This window comes from Caretta caretta, chromosome 21 (assembly GCF_965140235.1).
Source record: "Caretta caretta isolate rCarCar2 chromosome 21, rCarCar1.hap1, whole genome shotgun sequence".
NCBI classification, from domain to species: domain Eukaryota; kingdom Metazoa; phylum Chordata; order Testudines; family Cheloniidae; genus Caretta; species Caretta caretta.
Genome location: NC_134226.1, coordinates 17,012,122 through 17,031,231, shown reverse-complemented (window position 1 = coordinate 17,031,231; position 19,110 = coordinate 17,012,122). Strand labels below are relative to the sequence as shown.

The 19,110-nt window shown below is 48.7% G+C and overlaps 1 protein-coding gene, 1 long non-coding RNA gene and 1 other non-coding gene across 3 annotated transcripts; 1 reads left to right on the top strand and 2 right to left on the bottom strand.

Moving 5' to 3' along the window:
• Positions 1–2,317: 2,317 nt before the first annotated feature.
• On the bottom strand, positions 2,318–2,700 carry LOC125625284 (small Cajal body-specific RNA 2). Its single transcript, XR_007353510.2, has one exon.
• A 2,895-nt stretch (positions 2,701–5,595) lies between these two features.
• On the bottom strand, positions 5,596–8,012 carry TMEM167B (transmembrane protein 167B). Its single transcript, XM_048826687.2, has 3 exons — positions 7,863–8,012; positions 7,237–7,368; positions 5,596–6,933 (listed from the first exon to the last, which is right to left on the bottom strand). The coding sequence occupies exons 1-3, from the start codon at positions 7,870–7,872 to the stop codon at positions 6,851–6,853; spliced, it is 225 nt and encodes a 74-aa protein (XP_048682644.1). The 5' UTR covers positions 7,873–8,012; the 3' UTR covers positions 5,596–6,850.
• On the top strand, positions 6,900–17,585 carry LOC125625087 (uncharacterized). Its single transcript, XR_007353458.1, has 2 exons — positions 6,900–7,020; positions 17,140–17,585. It is a non-coding gene; the product is annotated as an uncharacterized LOC125625087 (long non-coding RNA).
• The last annotated feature ends 1,525 nt before the right edge of the window (positions 17,586–19,110 follow it).

Genomic DNA, 19,110 nt, shown 5'->3' with positions numbered 1-19,110 from the left:
TGGGGGTTTTGCACACCTGTGAGCACCATAGCTATGTCAACCCAAAACGTAGGCCGTACCTCAGCAGAAGAATAATCAAGCTTGTGGGTTTGTCGCAGAGCTCCCCCCCTTTCAGGAGTTAGGCCTGGCTCAATTCCCTGCTCTGCTAGAGGAGGAAGAGGATTGGAAGAGAGATCTCCCACCCCAGGAGCTTGCCCAAACCCCTGGGCCATTGGGTATTCTGCTGTGGGTCTCCTCCAATCTCTGGATAATTAAATGTGACTGGTGCTCAGGGACTGGACCTTGACTGTTTCTGAGCTAGAATCATTCTCTCTCTGGCCCAACACAACTTTCATTATTTAGACACCGTGGACCAGCTTCAAGAGGCGGGACTGAGAGAAACCCACATCACAGTATCCCAAGCCCTGCAGGCAAGATGGGCAGCTGAATTCCTCTGGGGTTCAGGCAGGAAACAGGCATACGTTCACCTAGAGGGAAGCGGCAACAGGCACCGTGTTCAGGCTCAGCAAGAGTTCTGTGGATTACAGTGAGCTGAAAACTGGGATGTAGGAACTGGAATACCAGCCTGAGCCCCCCAAGTTGCTTTTCCTGGTGCAGTGAAGCACTCTCAGTGAGAGGCCACCAAGAGGCTGCTCCACCTGCTTGTACGTGGGTGACTAAGGTATTACTACAGCCAATCAGTCTCATCACCCACAGCTCATCAGCCCTACTCAGACAGTCCCACTGAAGTCAAAATGCTCACTCACCTGCGTAAGGGCTGCAGCCCTAGGGACGGGTTCATAGGACCAGGCCTCATGGTATGTGTGATGTCAGAATGACACCTGCTGGGGTCTTGCCAGTGAAGCAGACAGTGCCAGAGGGGTTCAGAGAGGCCACTGAAAGCACACTCTGGGAGGGAGAGCTGAGCTGAGCTAGATTTCAGTGCCCCTTTAATAACACCATTACATTTTCATGATTGGGGGTGGGGGGTTATTTTGTGTGTAAGCCATTGACAGAGAAAACCTGCTGACGGGCATTGCTGTGTTTCTCCACCCCATGCTAGCTTGCTTTCACACCCATTTCAGCCCTGCTCCCCACATTTGCTGTAAGCTCACCCCCATTACCTTCAAGCTGTTTGTACTAGGGTGTGCAAAGCAAGTATCCCCAGGATACTCCTGAGCTACTTGTCAGCTCGCAAGGGTACTGCGCTCCCAGTGCTGGGAGTTCACACAACACACCCACGATACCAACCCAGTCACCCCAGGCCACACATGCCAAGCAGGATGGTCTTGGGTGCCAAAACAAACCTGTACTCTCAGCAATTGCCCTGGAAGGGCCAGAAATGCAGGGAAAATAATCAAAGGCTGGAGCCATTGAAGTGGTTTTAATACTGAGAGCTATAAACTCCCATTGGAGCTTTGAGCAAAGACCACCTTGTGCCCTCCCATTACAGTCACCCATTAGCCTAGGAGCAGGATCATTTATTTTCTTTTGGAGAATATTAAGCTACTCCAGCCTGCATACCATTTGAGGAGCTGAGATTACAAGGGGAATTTTAAGGAGTGGAGAGTAACACACTGTGGCCTGGATTTTGAAAGCTCAGTTCCATTCACAGCACTAAACTAAGGGGCCAGATTTCCTGTACACAGCATGATGAGCCTTCTTGGAAACCTGCCCCTCTCTGCCCAGCCACCATTGTAGGTTCAGGGAGGGATAGCTCAGCGGTTTGGCCTGCTAAACCCAGGGCTGGGAATCTGGGGAAAAAAACTGGGGATTGGTCCTGCTTTGAGCAGGGGGTTGGACTAGCTGACCTCCTGAGGTCCCTTTCACCCCTGAGATTCGCAGGGTTGAAGCCTAGATGGAGATCACAGCCATGCAGCTAACTCACCCTGTGGCCAATGGGGCAGGAGAACAACAGGCCGCCACCCCGTTTAAATGCAGATTTACGGGATTTTTTTTATAGCTTGGCCCCCCGCCCAGAGCGGCCTGCACGCCTTAGGGAGGGAGTAAGGGCCATGTGGTTCCAGGACAGATGGAGCCACAAGCCTGGCGGGGGCGGCTGGCCGGACACGGCAGGAGTCCAGGGTCCAACGCTTCCCTGTGAACACAGCGGCCCAGCCGGGGGGAACGGGCAGGCCGGGGCGTTACTGCCCCGGGGGGGGGGGGGGGGGGCCGTGAACAGAGCCTCCAGCGGCTCCCCCGCAGCACTTGCCTCGCCCCCTCCCCCGCCGCGCGCGCACCCAGCCACGCGCACGCGCACAGCCACCCCCAGCCGCGCGCGCGCGCACCCAGCGGGCGCTTTGCACCCCCCCCCCCCTCCCCGCGCGCGCGGCCGGGCTCAGATCAGAATCGCCTCGATGCTCATGGGCCGGGGGCTCGGGCCAGCGCGGACCCGCCCCGCGGCCTCGTCTATCTGATCGACTCATCACCTCTGAGCGCCGGGCGGGCCGGCGGCGGCCTCCGAGCTCCGCTCCCCGCACAGCGCCCGCGGGCTTCGCGGGAGTGGTCTTCTCATCTCGGGCCGGGCGGCCGCCCCCGGCCCGATCGAATAAGATCAGCGTGTAGCCGGGCTCCCAGCAGGGCCGCACACGCACCACGCACACGCACCCCCTGCCCGCCCCCGCATCCCCCCGCACTCACTCGCCACCCGCTCCCCTGCTGAGGCGCCGCGCGCGCGGCGACGCCTTTTATACAGCCTGGTCCGCACTGCATCATGGGAGCCCCAGCTTCCTCCATAGAGCTCTCCCGGGACGGGCCGCCACCGCTCTCGGGCGCCCTCTTCGGCCAGGAGGACTCCTCGCAACCCTCTTCGGTGGCCCGCGGCTTTTCACCTCCAGCTCCTTTTGCCCCAAGCCGGGACCTGGGCAGGGTGAGCTGCCACCGGGAAATCCCCGCGTCTCCAGCGAACAACATGATTTTAACAAAACGCATAAACGAGGATTAGCTGAAAAAACTGTATGTTTGACTGAGGGGACATTTTCACACACTAGGAGGCTTACACATCCCCTTGGCTCACCCACGCTGCAGAAATCCGTCTGCAGAACCAGCAGGTACGTTAAACACCTTCCAGCATCGGTCCCAAACCCGAGTGGGCAAAGTCCACAGTGCCTAGGGCAGCTCCATAGTGTGAAATCGCCTTGTTTTAGAGACACTGACAGGAAACCTAAGCTGCACAAATACAAATGTGAGGTAGATCAGTGCCCAGATCTGTGTATATGCAGGAAGGCCAGGGAAAGTCACCATCAATTCTCTGGCTCTAAATATTCAGTTTTTTCCTCCTGTATTTTTCTGTGATTTGCATTTTAGTTTGAGAAATATATTCGGCCTCCTAGTTTACTTGGTACATAGCTTCCAGAGCTTGTGTGATTTCTGGTTTTGTCTATGCAGAGTAGATCACGCCATATGCAGGCACACACAGGCCCAGTCTAGCCCAATTCCATTACATCAGTCACCCCATCTGTGCAGGCCAGAACTGCTAGAACATGCTAACTCCCTACCATGCTGTAGCAGGACCTGGGAACATGTTAGTTTTGTTAGCAGAGAAGGGATATACTAATTTAGACTCCTGGGGGGCTGTAATACTTGGGTCTAATGTTGGTTGTTGGGTTTAGTGTGTGGGTGCTAGAGGTGGTCAGTCTAGATATCCTGCTGGTCCCTTCCAGCCTTAAACTCTATGGTGTAAGTCTTAAAACTTTGTTGAATGAAATTCCTCCATCTGTTCAACTGCATAGTCAGCCCACTCTCAAATTCTGTCCTACAGTGCCCTCTGCCATAAGGCTAGTACAAGCTCCATCTAGCCAGTAACCAGACTAGAGAGAGCGGATGTGGTTTCCAGGCTCTGCTACAACATGGTCAGTTTAGATTCCATTCTAGGTGAGGACTGGAGTTCTTTTTAGCAAATCCAAACAGTGGATTAAGAAGCTACCACATTCATTCACCAAGGGGCAAAATCAGAGAAGTAGAAAGGGGCCGTATGAGAGGAAGGGTGGCACAGCAGACAGGGTGCTAGCATGCAACATAGAAGACTCAGGTTCAAGTCCCTGCTCTGCCACAGACTTCTTGTGTGACCTTGGGCTAGTGATTTAGTCGCACTGTGCCTCAGGTCCCCCTCTGTACAATGGGAGTCATACTGCCTCCCTTCATAGGGGGAGTGAGGATAAACACATTAGAGATTATGTGGTGCCCAGATATTAGGGTCTGGGGGCTGTAGAAGAACCTACTGTGAATGTTATACCATCTTTAGCTTTCACAGTCCCTCAGAACACCAACTTAAATGTCTGATACCCTCCCCCTAACACAGCAGTGGGAAAACTATGGCCTGTCAGGGCTTTCAATCCAGCCCATGGGATTGCCAGTGCAGTGGGGCTTAGGCAGGATCGCTGCGTGCCCTGGCCCTGTGCTGCTCCTGGAAGCAGCCGGCACCACGTCCCTGCGGCCCCAGGGAAGGAGTGCAGAGGGCTCTGCATGCTGTCCTCGCTTGCAGGCACTGCCCCCCCCTCCCTCCGCAGCTCCCATTGGCTGAGAATGGGGAACCACAGCCAATGGGAGCTTCGGGGGAGGTACCCGCAAGGCATGATGCCAACTGCTTCCGGGAGCAGTGTGGGGCCAAGGCAGGCAGGAAGCCTGCCTTAGCCCCACTGCACGCTGCTGCCACCCCAGAGCCGCTCCAGGTAAGCGGCGCCGGAGTCCGCAATCCACACCCCAACCCCCTGCCCTGAGCCCCCTTCCGCATCCCTCCTGCCCACCAACCTGGAGCCCCCTCCCGCACTCCACACCCCCTCCTGCACCCCAACCTCCTGCCAAGCCCCCTCCTGCACCCTGCACCCCTTGCCCTGAGCCCCTTCCTACACACCACACTCCCTCCCGCACCCCAACCCTCTGCCCCAGCCTGACATTCAGGGCCCTACATTCATGGGAGCTACATTGAGTCCCCATCATCACACACTTAGAGAATGTTTCACAGGGAAGTTTTGTCCCATTAACTCATGTGTACATTAATTGAACAGGTTTCAGAGGAACAGCCGTGTTAGTCTGTATTCGCAAAAAGAAAAGGAGTACTTGTGGCACCTTAGAGACTAACCAATTTATTTGAGCATGAGCTTTCGTGAGCTACAGCTCACTTCATCAGATAGCTCACGAAAGCTCATGCTCAAATAAATTGGTTAGTCTCTAAGGTGCCACAAGTACTCCTTTTCTTTTTATTAATTGAACAGCTGCTTTTTAAGGTGACAGGTCACTGGGCTTAAAAGAAGGTGATACAACATAGAATGCAGGTGGCATTTTTAGCTAAGTAGTTCTAGAACTCCACTGCTCTGGAAATGAAAAACTAAACAGATAGAAAACAGTTTGCAACACCAAATCCCTGAGCTGCCCTCCCAGCTCTTGACAGCACATGGTCAACCAGACCCATTCACATCCCTGCCAACACTAGTGAAACAGGCGCACAAATAAGGTAGCACATAAAAAACTCCATATTCCACTGAGACCTTATCAAAAGCCAGCCAAGTCAATGGAAAGACTCCCATTGACTCCAATGGGTGCTAGCCCCTAGAAAGGCAAAGTGAGGCTGGGAAGGGAATACCTCAGCCTTTGCCAAATGACAATGGACAAAGTCAGTAGGGAAAGACATTTTATTGGCAAGTTTTTTATTCAGGATTTTATAAACAATGGAGAATTTTAAAAAACTAAGCTACAAAAAACTAGTTGAGTGATCCCTTCACTGCAACTACTGTAGGGGATTGATTCCTACATTTCAATCTGGGTGTGTAGAAGCTGGAGAGAGCAGCTCAAGAGAGGTGAAAAACAAATTGAGAAATCAGGCCCATTAGAGATGGAAATAAAATACAGAACAACATCAGTAGAGGAGGCATTTGTCTTTAACAATCTATACACTTTCCAAATATACAAGTTGTGATGTTAAAATGTGGCTTAGACATTATCTTTACTATTAAGTTTAGTTACATAGTTTTCCCACCCCCTCCCCACATACTCCCTCCTTAGTATAAACATCAAGGCTTGTGTTGGCTTCTAAATCACTTTCATCCATGACATCATTCAAGGACAAGGATGATTTGTACAGTATGTCAGGGTGATGAGCACCACTCTTCTAGCCACCTCTATCTCGTGCTACGTTTACACCAACGACACACTGCTATCGCTGAACAGTGATTTGCTGCCCATTGCAATCCAGATCTACTTTCTGCTTGAAAACCTTCTTATGTGAATATAGAAGGTAGTCTTCAGAACCATGTTAGATGGGTTTCACTTTGTTACCTATTGAGAAATTTCAGTTTAGGATATCATCTCCCTAGTCTTAGGCCCCAAAATATGTAGCTCTAACACAAGAGTGTCATTATGGTCAACATATCTCCCTCCCCTGCTGTTCTTACTACAATTATTGGGACTTAAAAGAAATTAACTCTAAAAATAGCTTAAATGCAACCCATTCCCATCTATGTTCTGCCCAACTCAAATTTGTACCTATTTTGGTAGGCCCAAGCAATTAACTGTGAAACAAAACACAAGGTTTTCCTTACACTGACTGTATAATGTTATAGGAAAGACTATTTGATTTATGTACATCCCTACATTAAGTGATCTTTGCTGATTACTTTATAAAGGGATAGGAAGATAAAAACATCTTCTCACTTTACTGAAAGCACAGAGAACTTGGAGCCGTTGTGAAGACCAGAGGGTCTCTCTCTTGGTTTGGAAGAGGCTTGGTAATGGGGGCATTTCCTCTTGGCATCGCCAAACTGGGCTCTGTCCATTCCTTTAAAGAGATTAAATATTGACCTCTCTCTCCGCCTCAGGTAAGTCCTCGTTTTCAGCAGCTTCTCCCAAACAGATTTGTGCACCGAAGCCTTGAGATTCATTTGATGAACAGAACATAAAAAGCCATCACAATGCAGGATATAGCCACTGCTGCATGAAGTCTGGTGCCAATCACTGCAGCTGAAAGACAAAATGAAGATAAGTGGCATCTCCAGCACACTGCTCAGAATGACCCTCCCTAAGGCTCGTAACACCGAAGCGTTGTAGGTAAGTGTCAGACCCATTTTACTGATGGTTGTGATGGAAAGGTTCAGCAGCTGCCTTCCCCCAAGGAGGAAGTTACAGGGAATCAGGAGCAGACCCAGGTGTCTCAGCTCCGGTGCCTCGCTCTAGCCTGCCCAGCGGGTTTCCCGGAGCAAGTGGCCTTGTGCCCTCTGTGACGGGAGCTTTGCAACGCTGAGGGCCCCTCGGGGTCCCCCTTACCTTTGTAGAACACGCCCCAGACCCCGCGCTTCTCTGACAGCAGCCAGGCCTTGAGCCGCGGCACCTTCCGGAAGTAGGCGCAGGTGCAGACGAAGAGCAGGCCGAAGACCAGCACCCCGTCCAGCGAGTAGGCTGCGAGGTGAGGCGAGGGTCAGCGGCTGCAGCAGGCCTTGCTCCGGGTCATCCCCCCCGCTCCCCCGAGTCATTCCCCCCCCGGCCAGCCCCCCGCTCCCCCGAGTCACTCCCCCCCCCCCGGCCAGCCCCCCGCTCCCCCGAGTCACTCCCCCCCCCCGGCCAGCCCCCCCGCTCCCCCGAGTCACTCCCCCTCCCCGGCCAGCCCCCCCACGTCACCCCCCCCTCACTCCCCCCCGGCCAGCCCCCCCGCTCCCCCGAGTCACTCCCCCCCCCCGGCCAGCCCCCCCGCGTCACCCCCCCTCACTCCCCCCCCCCGGCCAGCCCCCCTCGCCCCGCCGAATCACTCCCCCCACGGCCGGCCCCTCCCCGCCGCCCCGAGTCACTCCCCCCGCCCGGGAAGCCCGGCCAGCGCCGCCCGGCCCGAGGGACCCCCCGCGGAACCCAGGCGTCCCAGCTCGGACAGGACACACCGGGCTACGCCCGCCTCTCACCGTTGGTCATGACGGCGCTGGGGGGGGAGGGGCGGCCGCGTTGAGTCCCGGGCGGCTCCCGTCACCGCATCACACAGACAGGGGCGGCCCCGTCCTTTCTGCGCATGCGCCAACACCGGCCAGCCCGCTGCCAACGCGACAGCGGGACCGCCAGGCAGAACCAGCCGCGCGCTGAAAGCGCTGGCCAGGCGCAGCCAGTCGAAGGCCGAGCGGGCAGGCGACGCCAATCAAACGACTTAGCGCGCTTAGGCCTCCTCAATCGAGTACCGATAGGCGACTCCAATTATTTTTTTAATTTACTGATTATTGGTACCAGGCCTAGACCCAAGCTGGGATCAGGGCCGCACTGTGTCGGCGTGGCACGCACGCAGTGAGAGATAGTCCCTGTCCCAAAGAGCTCGCGGTCTGCACTGCCACAGCTCCAGGATTGTCCTGGAGTCTCAAGGAATCAAAGCTGAATTTTTAATGGCGGGTCATGTCACGGAGTGAAACCAACCAGAATTGGCAACCCTAGGCACAGAGTGGGAGGGTAAACTGAGGCACAGCGAGGGGAAGGGACTGGCCATAAGTCACCCAGCAGTAGGGTGACCAGGTGTCTGGTTTTTGACTGGAACACCCGGTCGAAAAGGACCCTGGTGGCTCTCGTCAGCACCGCCGACTGGGCCATTAAAAGTGTGGTTGGTGGTGCGGTGGCACTAAGGCAGGCTGGTCCCAACCTGTCCTGGCTCCACACTGTGCCCCGGAAGCAGCCAGCAGGTCCGGCTCCTAGGTGGGGGGCCCACGGGGCTCTGTGCACTGCCCCTGCCCCAAGCACCAGCTCTGCACTCCCATTGGCCAATTCCCGGCCAATGGGAGCTGGGGGGATGGTGCCTGCAGGCGAGAGCAGCACGTGGCACCTCCTGCCCCCCCACCTAGGACCTGGACTTGCTGGCTGCTTCCAGGGTGCATGCAGCATAGTGCCAGGACAGGCTGGCGGCCTGCCTTAGCTCCCCCTCCCCCTCGCTGTGCTGCTGACTGGCAGCCACCCAAGCTAAGCCCACCCCCAACCCCATGGCCTAGCCCTGACCCCCCTAACCTGGAGCACCCTCCTGCACCCCAAACCCCTCATCCCCAGCCCCACCCCAAAGCCTGCACCCCCAATTAGAGCCATCATCCCCTCCAGCACCCAAAACCCCTGCCCCAGCACAGTGAAAGTGAGTGAGGGTGGGGGAGAGCAAGCTACTGAGGGAGGGGGAATTTAGTGAGTTGGAGGTGGGGCCTCAGTGAAGGGGTGGAGCTAGGTGTTTGGTTTTGTGCGACTAGAAGGTTGGCAACCCCACCCAGCAGGCAAGTGGCAGAACTGGAGAAAGAACAGAGGTGTCTTGACTTCCAGCCCAGTACCCCATCTACTAGACACCTCTAAATTATGCCATAGTAGATACACAGAGACATCCCTCTTTCCATTACTAGCTCTGAGCTGCGGCTTTGCTGCTTAGGTTTATGGTTTTATGGTAAGTATAAGTGAGGGTAGGTGAGTGTGTGTGTTGTGCAGGGAGCTTTGTGTTGTTTTGTGCGAGTGGTGAATGAGGGGTGTTTGCTGCAGCAAGGGGCTATGTGTCGGAGCAGCTAGAGAGGCAGTTCTTGATTTAGTCCTATGTGGAACACAGGATCTGATCCAAGAGGTGAATATAGCTGAACCGCTTAGTAATAGCAACCGTAATGTAATTATATTTAACATCATTGTAGGGGGGAAATACCAAGGAAGCCTACTACAGTAGTATTTATCTTGAAAAACGGGAAGTATTCAAAATTGAGTAGGCCAGTGAAATGGAAATTAAAAGGAGCAGTGTCATAGGGTCCTTGGTGGGCTGGGAGGCCGAGGGGTTAACATCCACTCAGTCATGGGGAAGTGGTAGGGGAACCCTGGCCCACCAACTCCACCAAGTTCTGACCCAGGGCCCTAGGAGGGTCAGCAGCGTTTGACTTCCAGGGCGACCCTCTGAGTTAACCTCTGTGACACTCTGTGCCCCAAAGCAACACCCTGACACCCCCATATTCACCACTGTCATATACATATATGTTTTGTACAAAGTATGCCTTGGGAGGTATCATTCTAAAAGTCTTCATCTATTAAACATTAATATCTCGTTAGTTGTATGCGCTATCATTGTATGTGAGGTTATGAAGTTTTGCTAGGTGCTATGTGTTTCTATGTACCCGCAGGGCCAGTGAGGCAGTTAGAACTGCAGAGTCTCAATGCGTGGATGAGACGATGGTGTAGGGAGGAGGGGTTTAGATTTATTAGGAACTGGGGAAACTTTTGGGAAAGGGGGAGCCTGTACAGGACGGATGGGCTCCACCTAAACCAAACTGGAACCAGATTGCTGGCACTTAACATTAAAAAGGTCTTAGAGCAGTTTTTAAACTAAGGGCTGGGGGAAGCTGACAGGTGCAAAGGAGCATGTGGTTCAGACAGAGACATCCCTTAGGGGAGGATCTATTAATGGAGATTCTCTATGTCCTAGTGAGGACGAGAGGATGAAAAATGATAAAATACAGGCAGGGTCTGATCATAAACAGTCAAATAAAGAAGAGTCCCATTCAGTTACATCGTGTAATGACAGACAGCTAAAAGGACACAAGTTTTGAAGTGCTTATATACCAATGTTAGAAGTCTAAATAATAAAATGGGTGAACTAGAGTGCCTCGTATTACATGAGGCTATTGATATAATAGGCATCACAGAAACTTGGTGGAATGAAGATAATCAATGGGACACAGTAATACCAGGGTACAAAATATATCGGAAGGACAGAACAGGTCATGCCGGTGGGGGAGTGACATTGTATGTGAAAGAAAGCGTAGAATCAAATGAAGTAAAAATCATAAATGAATCAAACTGTACCATAGAATCTCTATGGATAGAAATTCCATGCTCTAATAATAAGAATATAGCGGTAGGGATATATTACCGACCACCTGACCAGGATGGTGATAGTGACTGTGAAATGCTCAGGGAGATTAGAGAGGCTATTAAAATAAAAAAAAACAATAATAATAATAATGGGGAGATTTCAATTATCCCCATATTGACTGGGTACCTGTCTCCTCAGGATGGGATGCAGAGAGAAAGTTTCTTGACACCAAAAAGAAAAGGAGCACTTGTGGCACCTTAGAGACTAACCAATTTATTTGAGCATGAGCTTTCGTGAGCTACAGCTCACTTCATCGGATGCATGCCGTGGAAACTGCAGAAGACATTATATACACACACAGAGACCATGAAACAATACCTCCTCCTGCCCCACTGTCCTGCTGGTAATAGCTTATCTAAAGTGATCATTAAGTTGGGCCATTTCCAGCACAAATCCAGGTTTTCTCACCCTCCGCACCCCCCCCCCCACACACAAACTCACTCTCCTGCTGGTAATAGCCCATCCAAAGTGACCACTCTCTTCACAATGTGTATGATAATCAAGGTGGGCCATTTCCTGCACAAATCCAGGTTCTCTCACCCCCTCACCCCCCTCCAAAAACCACACACACAAACTCACTCTCCTGCTGGTAATAGCTTATCCAAAGTGACCACTCTCCCTACAATGTGCACGATAATCAAGGTGGGCCATTTCCAGCACAAATCCAGGTTTTCTCACCCCCCCACCCCCATACACACACAAACTCACTCTCCTGCTGGTAATAGCTCATCCAAACTGACTACTCTCCAAGTTTAAATCCAAGTTTAACCAGAACGTCTGGGGGGGGGGGGGGAATAGGAAAAAACAAGGGGAAATAGTCTACCTTGCATAATGACTTAGCCACTCCCAGTCTCTATTTAAGCCTAAATTAATAGTATCCAATTTGCAAATGAATTCCAATTCAGCAGTTTCTCGCTGGAGTCTGGATTTGAAGTTTTTTTGTTGTAAGATAGCGACCTTCATGTCTGTGATTGCGTGACCAGAGAGATTGAAGTGTTCTCCGACTGGTTTATGAATGTTATAATTCTTGACGTCTGATTTGTGTCCATTTATTCTTTTACGTAGAGACTGTCCAGTTTGACCAATGTACATGGCAGAGGGGCACTGCTGGCACATGATGGCATATATCACATTGGTGGATGTGCAGGTGAACGAGCCTCTGATAGTGTGGCTGATGTTATTAGGCCCTGTGATGGTGTCCCCTGAATATGACAGCTTCTCGGAGCAGCTAGTCCTAGAACCCACCAGAGGAGAGGCAATTCTTGATTTAGTCCTAAGTGGAGCACAGGATCTGGTCCAAGAGGTGAATACAGCTGGACTGCTTGGTAATAGTGGCCGTCATATACTTAAATTTAATATCCCTGTGGCAGGAAAAACACCACAATGGCCCAGCACTGTAGCATTTAATTTCAGAAAGGGGAACTACACAAAAATGAGGAGGTTAGTTAAACACAAATTAAAGGGTGTAGTGCCAAAAGGGAAATCTCTGCAAGCTGCATGGAAACTTTTTAAAGACACCAAAATAGAGGCTTAATTTAGAGGTATACCCCAAATTAAAAAAACATAGTAAGAGAACCAAAAAAGAGCCATCGTGGCTAAACAACAAAGTAAAAGAAGCAGTGAGAGGCAAAAAGACATCCTTTAAAAAGTGGAAGTTAAATCCTAGTAAGGAAAATAGAAAGGAGCATAAACACTGGCCAATGATGTGTAAAAATTCAATTAGGAAGGCCAAAAAAGAATTTGAGGAACAGTTAGCCAAAGAATCAAAAAGAAATAGCAAATTTTTTTTTAAGTACATCAGAAGCAGGAAGCCTGCCAAACAACCCATGGGGCCACTGGACGATCAAGGTGCTAAAGGAGCACTCAAGGACGATAAGGCCATGGCGGAGAAACTAAATGAATAAAGACTGGGAGTGGATGTGTCATTATACAAAGTAAAACTATTCCCGCCCCGTTCCTCACACGTTCTTGACAACTGCTGGAAATGGCCCACTTTGATTATCACTACAAAAGGTGTTTCCCCCGCCCGGTAATAGCTCACCTTACCTGATCACTCTCGTGACAGTGTGTATGGTAACACCCATTGTTTCATGTTCTCTGTGTATATAAAATCTCCCCACTGTATTTTCTACCGCATGCATCCGATGATGTGAGGTGTAGCTCACGAAAGCTTATGCTCAGATAAATGTGTTAGTCTATAAGGTGCCACAAGTACTCCTTTTTTTTTTTGCGTCAGACATATAAATGAACATAATTTGTTGAGGAAGAATCAACATGGTTTTAGTAAAGGGAAATCATGCCTGACCAATCTACTTAAATCAATGTACATTAAGTTGTCATGGGATAAGAGGGAAGATCCTTTCATGGATTGAGGACGGGTTAAAAGACAGGGAACAAAGGGTAGGAATAAATGGTAAATTTTCAGAACGGAAAGGGGTAACTAGTGGTGTTCCCCAAGGTTCAGTCCTAGGACCAATCCTATTCAACTTATTCATAAATGATCTGGAGAAAGAGGTAAACAGTGAGGTGGCAAAGTTTGCAGATGATACTAAACTGCTCAGGATAGTTAAGACCAAAGCAGACGGTGAAGAACTTCAGAAAGATCTCACAAAACTAAGTGATTGGGCAACAAAATGGCAAATGACATTTAATGTGGATAAATGTAAAGTAATGCACATTGGAAAAAATAACCCCAACTATACACACAATGTGATGGGGCTAATTTAGCTACAACTAATCAGGAAAGAGATCTTGGAGTCATCGTGGATAGTTCTCTGAAGACGTCCACGCAGTGTGCAGCGGCAGTCAAAAAAGCAAACGGGATGTTAGGAATAATTTAAAAAGGGATAGAGACTAAGACAGAGAATATCTTATTGCCCTTATATAAATTCATGGTATGCCCACATCTTGAATACTGCATACTGATGTGGTCTCCTCATCTCAAAAAAGATATACTGGCATGAGAAAAAGTTCAGAGAAGAGCAACTAAAATGATTAGGGGTTTGGAACGGGTCCCATGTGAGGATAGATTAAAGAGGCTAGGACTTTTCAGCTTGGAAAAGAGGAGACTGGGGGGCAGGTGGATATGATAGAGGTATATAAAATCATGAGTGGTGTGGAGAAAGTGAATAAGGAAAAGTTATTTACTTGTTCCCATAAGAACTAGGGGCCACCAAATGAAATTAATGGGCAGCGGGTTTAAAACAAATAAAAGGAAGTTCTTCTTCACACAGCGCACAGTCAACCTGTGGAACTCCTTGCCTGAGGAGGTTGTGAAGGCTAGGACTATAACAGGGTTTAAAAGAGAACTAGATAAATTCATGGAGGTTAAGTCCATTTATGGCTATTAGTCAGGATGGGTAAGGAATGATGCCGCTAGCCTCTGTTTGTCAGAGGGTGGAGCTGGATGGTAGGAGAGAGATCACCTAATCTTTACCTGTTAGGTTCACTCCCTCTGGGGCACCTGGCATTGGCCACTGTCAGCAGACAGGATACGTGGCTGGATGGACCTTTGGTCTGACCTAGTATGGCCATTCTTATGTTCTTATGTACTTGATTTCTTTGACACTAAACTGGGAGGAGAGGTAGATACGCTGGAGGGTAGGGATAGGATGCAGAGGGACCTAGACAAATTAGAGGATTGGGCCAAAAGAAATCTGATGAGGTTCAACAAGGACAAGTGCAGAGTCCTGCACTTAGGACAAAAGAATCCCATGCACCGCTACAGACTAGGGACCGAATGGCTCGGCAGCAGTTCTGCAAAAAATGACCTAGGAGTTACAGTGGATGATAAGCTGGATATGAGTCAACAGTGTGCCCTTGTTGCCAAAAAGGCCAATGGCATCTTGGGCTGTATAAGTAGGGACATAGACAGCAGATCAAGTGACATGATCGTTCCCCTCTATTTGACATTGGTGAGGCCTCATCTGGAGTACTGTGTCCAGTTTTGGGCCCCACACTACAAGAAGAATGTGAAAAAATTGGAGAGAGTCCAGCGGAGGGCAACAAAAATGATTAGGGGACTGGAACACATGACTTATAAGGGGAGGCTGAGGGAACGGGGATTGTTTAGTCTGCAGAAGAGACGAATGAGGGGGGATTTGATAGCTGCTTTCAACTACCTGAAAGGGGGTTCCAAAGAGGATGGATCTAGACTGTTCTCAATGGTAGCAGATGACAGAACGAGGAGCAATGGTCTCAAGTTGCAGTGGGGGAGGTTTAGATTGGATATTAGGAAAAACTTTTTCACTAAGAGGGTGGTGAAACACTGGAATGCGTTACCTAGGGAGGTGATGGAATCTCCTTCCCTTGAAGTTTAAGGTCAGGCTTGACAAAGCCCTGTCTGGGATGATTTAGTTGGGATTGGTCCTGCTTTGAGCAGGGGGTTGGACTAGATGACCTCCTGAGGTCCTTTCCAACCCTGATATTCTATGAGGGGATCAACAAGCATGTGGACCAAGGGGATCCAGTGGATGTAGTGTACTTAGATTTTCAGAAAACCTTTGACAAGGTCCCTCACCAAAGGCTCTTATGCAAAGTAAGCTGCCACGGGATAAGAGGGAAGGTGCTCTCATGGATTGGTAACTGGTTAAAAGATAGGAAACAAAGGGTAGGTATAAATAGTCAGTTTTCAGAATGGAGAGAGATAAATAGTGATGTCCCCAGGCTCTGTTCTGGGACCAATCCTATTCAACATATTCATAAATGATCTGGAAAAAGAGGTAAAACAATGAGAAGGCAAAATTTGCAGATGATACAAAATTACTAAAGATAGTTAAGACCCAGGCAGACTGCGAAGAGCTACAAAAGGATCTCTCAAAATTGGGTGACTGGGCAACAAAATGCAGATGCAATTTAATGTTGATAAATGCAAAGTAATGCACATTGGAAGGCATAAGCCCAACTGTACATATAAAATAATGGGGTCTAAATTAGCTGTTACCACTCAAGAAAGAGATCTTGGAGTCATTGTGGATAGTTCTCTGCAAATATCCACTCATTATGCAGCGGCAGTCAAAAAAGTGAACAGAATGCTGGGAATAATTAAGAAAGGGATAGATAATAGGACAGAAAGTATCATGTCGCCTCTATATAAATCCATGGTACACTCTCATCTTGAATACTGTGTGCAGATGTGGTCGCCCCATCTCAAAAAAGATATACTGGAATTGGAAAAGGTTAGAAAAGGGCAACAAAAATGATTAGGGGTATGGAATGGCTTCCGTATGAGGAGAGATTAATAAGACTGGGACTTGTCAGCCTGGAAAAGAGATGGCTAAGGGGAGATATGATTGAGGTCTATAAAATCATGACTGGTGTAGAGAAGATAGATAAGGAAGTGTTGTTTACTACTTCTCGTAACACAAGAACTAGGGATCACCAGATGAAATTAATAGGCAGCAAGTTTAAAACAAATAAAAGGAAGTATTTCTTCACACAACACACAGTCAACATGTGGAACTCCTTGCCAGTGCAAGACGGTATAATTCTGCATTTATACTCCAGTAGGAGTGCAAGGCTGGGGAGCTGGGAAATTGGCTGGTGCTTCCATAGTTGATCCTTAAGTGGCTTAGGTAAAGCACTCAGGTAACTCAATTGGGTGTGTGGCGCCACCCGCTGTCGTGTTGGGTGATAACAGGGCCTGGAAAGGCTGGCTAGTATCAACAGAGCAGCGTGAGAGAGGTCAACCCAACTGAATGGTTTGCGGCACAGCAGTTCCAACAGCTCCCAGACTGCACTCTGGGAATGATAACCTGTCACACCCTCCCTGGGTCGGTTCCTAACACTGCATCCCTCTGCTCCTGGTCCCAGATAAGAAAAAGGAAACCAAGCCATCAGTCCCAACTGTTATGCAGACAAAACTACACAGGATCGTTTCAGGGGACAAGACAAGATGTCACATTTATTATAACACAATTTGATTTATGACCAATAATTAATATTTAATACCCATGTATACACACACAGCAAATGTTCTGCAGCTGCTATATAGTTACCAGTCCTGAATGTAGCTTGAGTTCATGGCTTGGGTTTGTAGCTTGTGGTGGCTAACTGTCCAGGAAAGCCGGGCACAAGGAAGAGCTGGGTCTCTGTTGGGCATGCACCGAGGCCCTTCCATGTTGGCAGCAGAATGTTACCCTCCAAAGTCTTCCATCTCATCCATCCTTTTTGTAGGGTTTAGTTTGAATCCAGAATCTATAGGTCTTGCTGTGTCACGCTGCCTCTGTGGTCGGTGTGATCACCCATCAATTGCAGACGTGACTTTCAGCCTAGGACCTGGCTTTGATGTTTCTTCAATTGTACATTTGTTCTTTTCTTTTTAGGGTGGACTCTTCTTGCTTTGTCAGGGCTGTTGTCTGCATCTTCAGCCGCTGGTGTTTACACTTTATTTCGTCAGGACAGTCTGGGGCTGGAGGTTGATTCCATCATCCACACATCTAAACTACACTAATAAGATTACATCAGGGTTTTGTAAAAATGAAGGTTGCAGCAAGCTTTTACAAAATGGAATGAACATTTTAAAATGGAGTTTGGGACAAGTTAAAATGGAGTTGGAGTTACAATATGGACAAGTGTAAGGAACGACAAACAGTGAGCAGAAGTTACAGTGTTGAAGCCGTGCAAGTTTCAGCGATTTAAGCAGCAATTGGATTTAAAGTGAAACTCAATTAGCCAGTTATTGGGGTAACCGGTTTTATGAATGACTGTTGTTTCATTCATAAAACTTTGCTTATGTAGTTATATTAATAAAGTGAACAATTAAAAACAATTTCATTGATCATTCTACATTGTCCCCCTTTTGAACCTTCAGTTCAGGGGTACTGAATGGGTCACACTACATGTAATTGTTTTAAGGCTATAAATGTGAGCCTGGGAGTTTAGCTTAAAACACGTCAGTTCTATCCAGCAGCACATGCAGAGCATTAGAACCAACATCACCGTCAGGGTTCCTAAGAGAACAACGATGGGATGAAAAATTCTATCTAGAACTGCTGACCAGGTGGGCTGCTCCTACAACACTCTGCCCCTTGATCTATGATCATTGCAGTCGTTGTTGTAGGGCACAAGTGATCTATTACAAACCAACCAAACGATCATAACCAGGTGAATATAACTCAGACCATTATAACTGACTAAACACCAGATATAACCAACACAAATGCACACAATTATAACTATAATAATTGGGAATACAATAAAACCATCACCATTACAATAATTGAGTACATTGACAAAATGAGGTTCAAGTCTGATGTTGCAATAGCCAGCAAACAATAGAAGTCACTGAGGTCAGGACCTCCTTAAGCACACACAACAAGTAAGATTTTGTAGGAGTACCGCAGTTGTCATGCAAGGTTAAGCTGATTTGGACTTAAACAAACATTCAGTTGCTAAAATGTTGTAGACTCCCCTATTCCTAACAGGAGTTCTCAAGAGGTCTCTGGGGACCTGAAAGATGGGGCCCTACAATCACGGGCCAAGATCTTACAGGTTATGGGGGCCCATGAATTACCCTTCAGGGCTTGGGGAAGTAGAACCAGGGTGCATAGAGGAAAGTGTGGAATTAACAATAAAAGCAAATGTAACTAACAATACAAATGTATCAATAACAAAAAATCGACAACAAAATGATTATTAGAGAACCTAACAAAAAATAAACCTGATGCATTGGGGATCAAAGTCTTTTGGACAGAGGTGGATGTGATTGATAATTTGGTTGGAGATGGGGGAAGTAGAGAGAGGAAAAGGCATTTACCCTTTACCTAGTATAGTATCCCCTCTTTCTCTGGACTCAATGCTAACACAGGACACCCACCAAAGACAGACACAGAACATGGAACACAGAACACTGAACACAGACTTTGTCATGACACTATAACCATGGTATTTTATAACTCTTCAGCTGGTACCAGCTCTCCTGATGTTCTGGTTCAGAGGCTGAAAGATAGAAGCTTAGAAACAAATTAGCACAGTGCTCTCACCATGGCAGACCCTGCTCGGTCTCTGCCACAGTGTGTTTGGTACTTGGGGCTGCACAAATGCTCATTAAGCAGTGCATTTCTTGGGAGTTTAAATCCTCCCTTTCTCGCAGTAAAAGGGCATTAACACTCCATCTAGAAAATTTTTCCTGTTTTAAAATGCCCAGCCACTTTGCCATGGCCTGGAGATCTGAGGCAGAAACAGGCACTGTTGTTACTGTTTCACTTTCACCACCCCCTCTCATGGTTGTGGTGGTTTTCTTCGTTACCGTTGCAATGGAATTTTGGCCCTGGGAGGGGGAATCTACCCAAATA

Coding starts and splice junctions, on each gene's coding strand:
- TMEM167B (XM_048826687.2), bottom strand. Junction 6,934..7,236: donor CTGGGGCGTGTTCTACAAAG/GTAAGGGGGACC, acceptor TTTGTCTTTCAG/CTGCAGTGATTGGCACCAGA.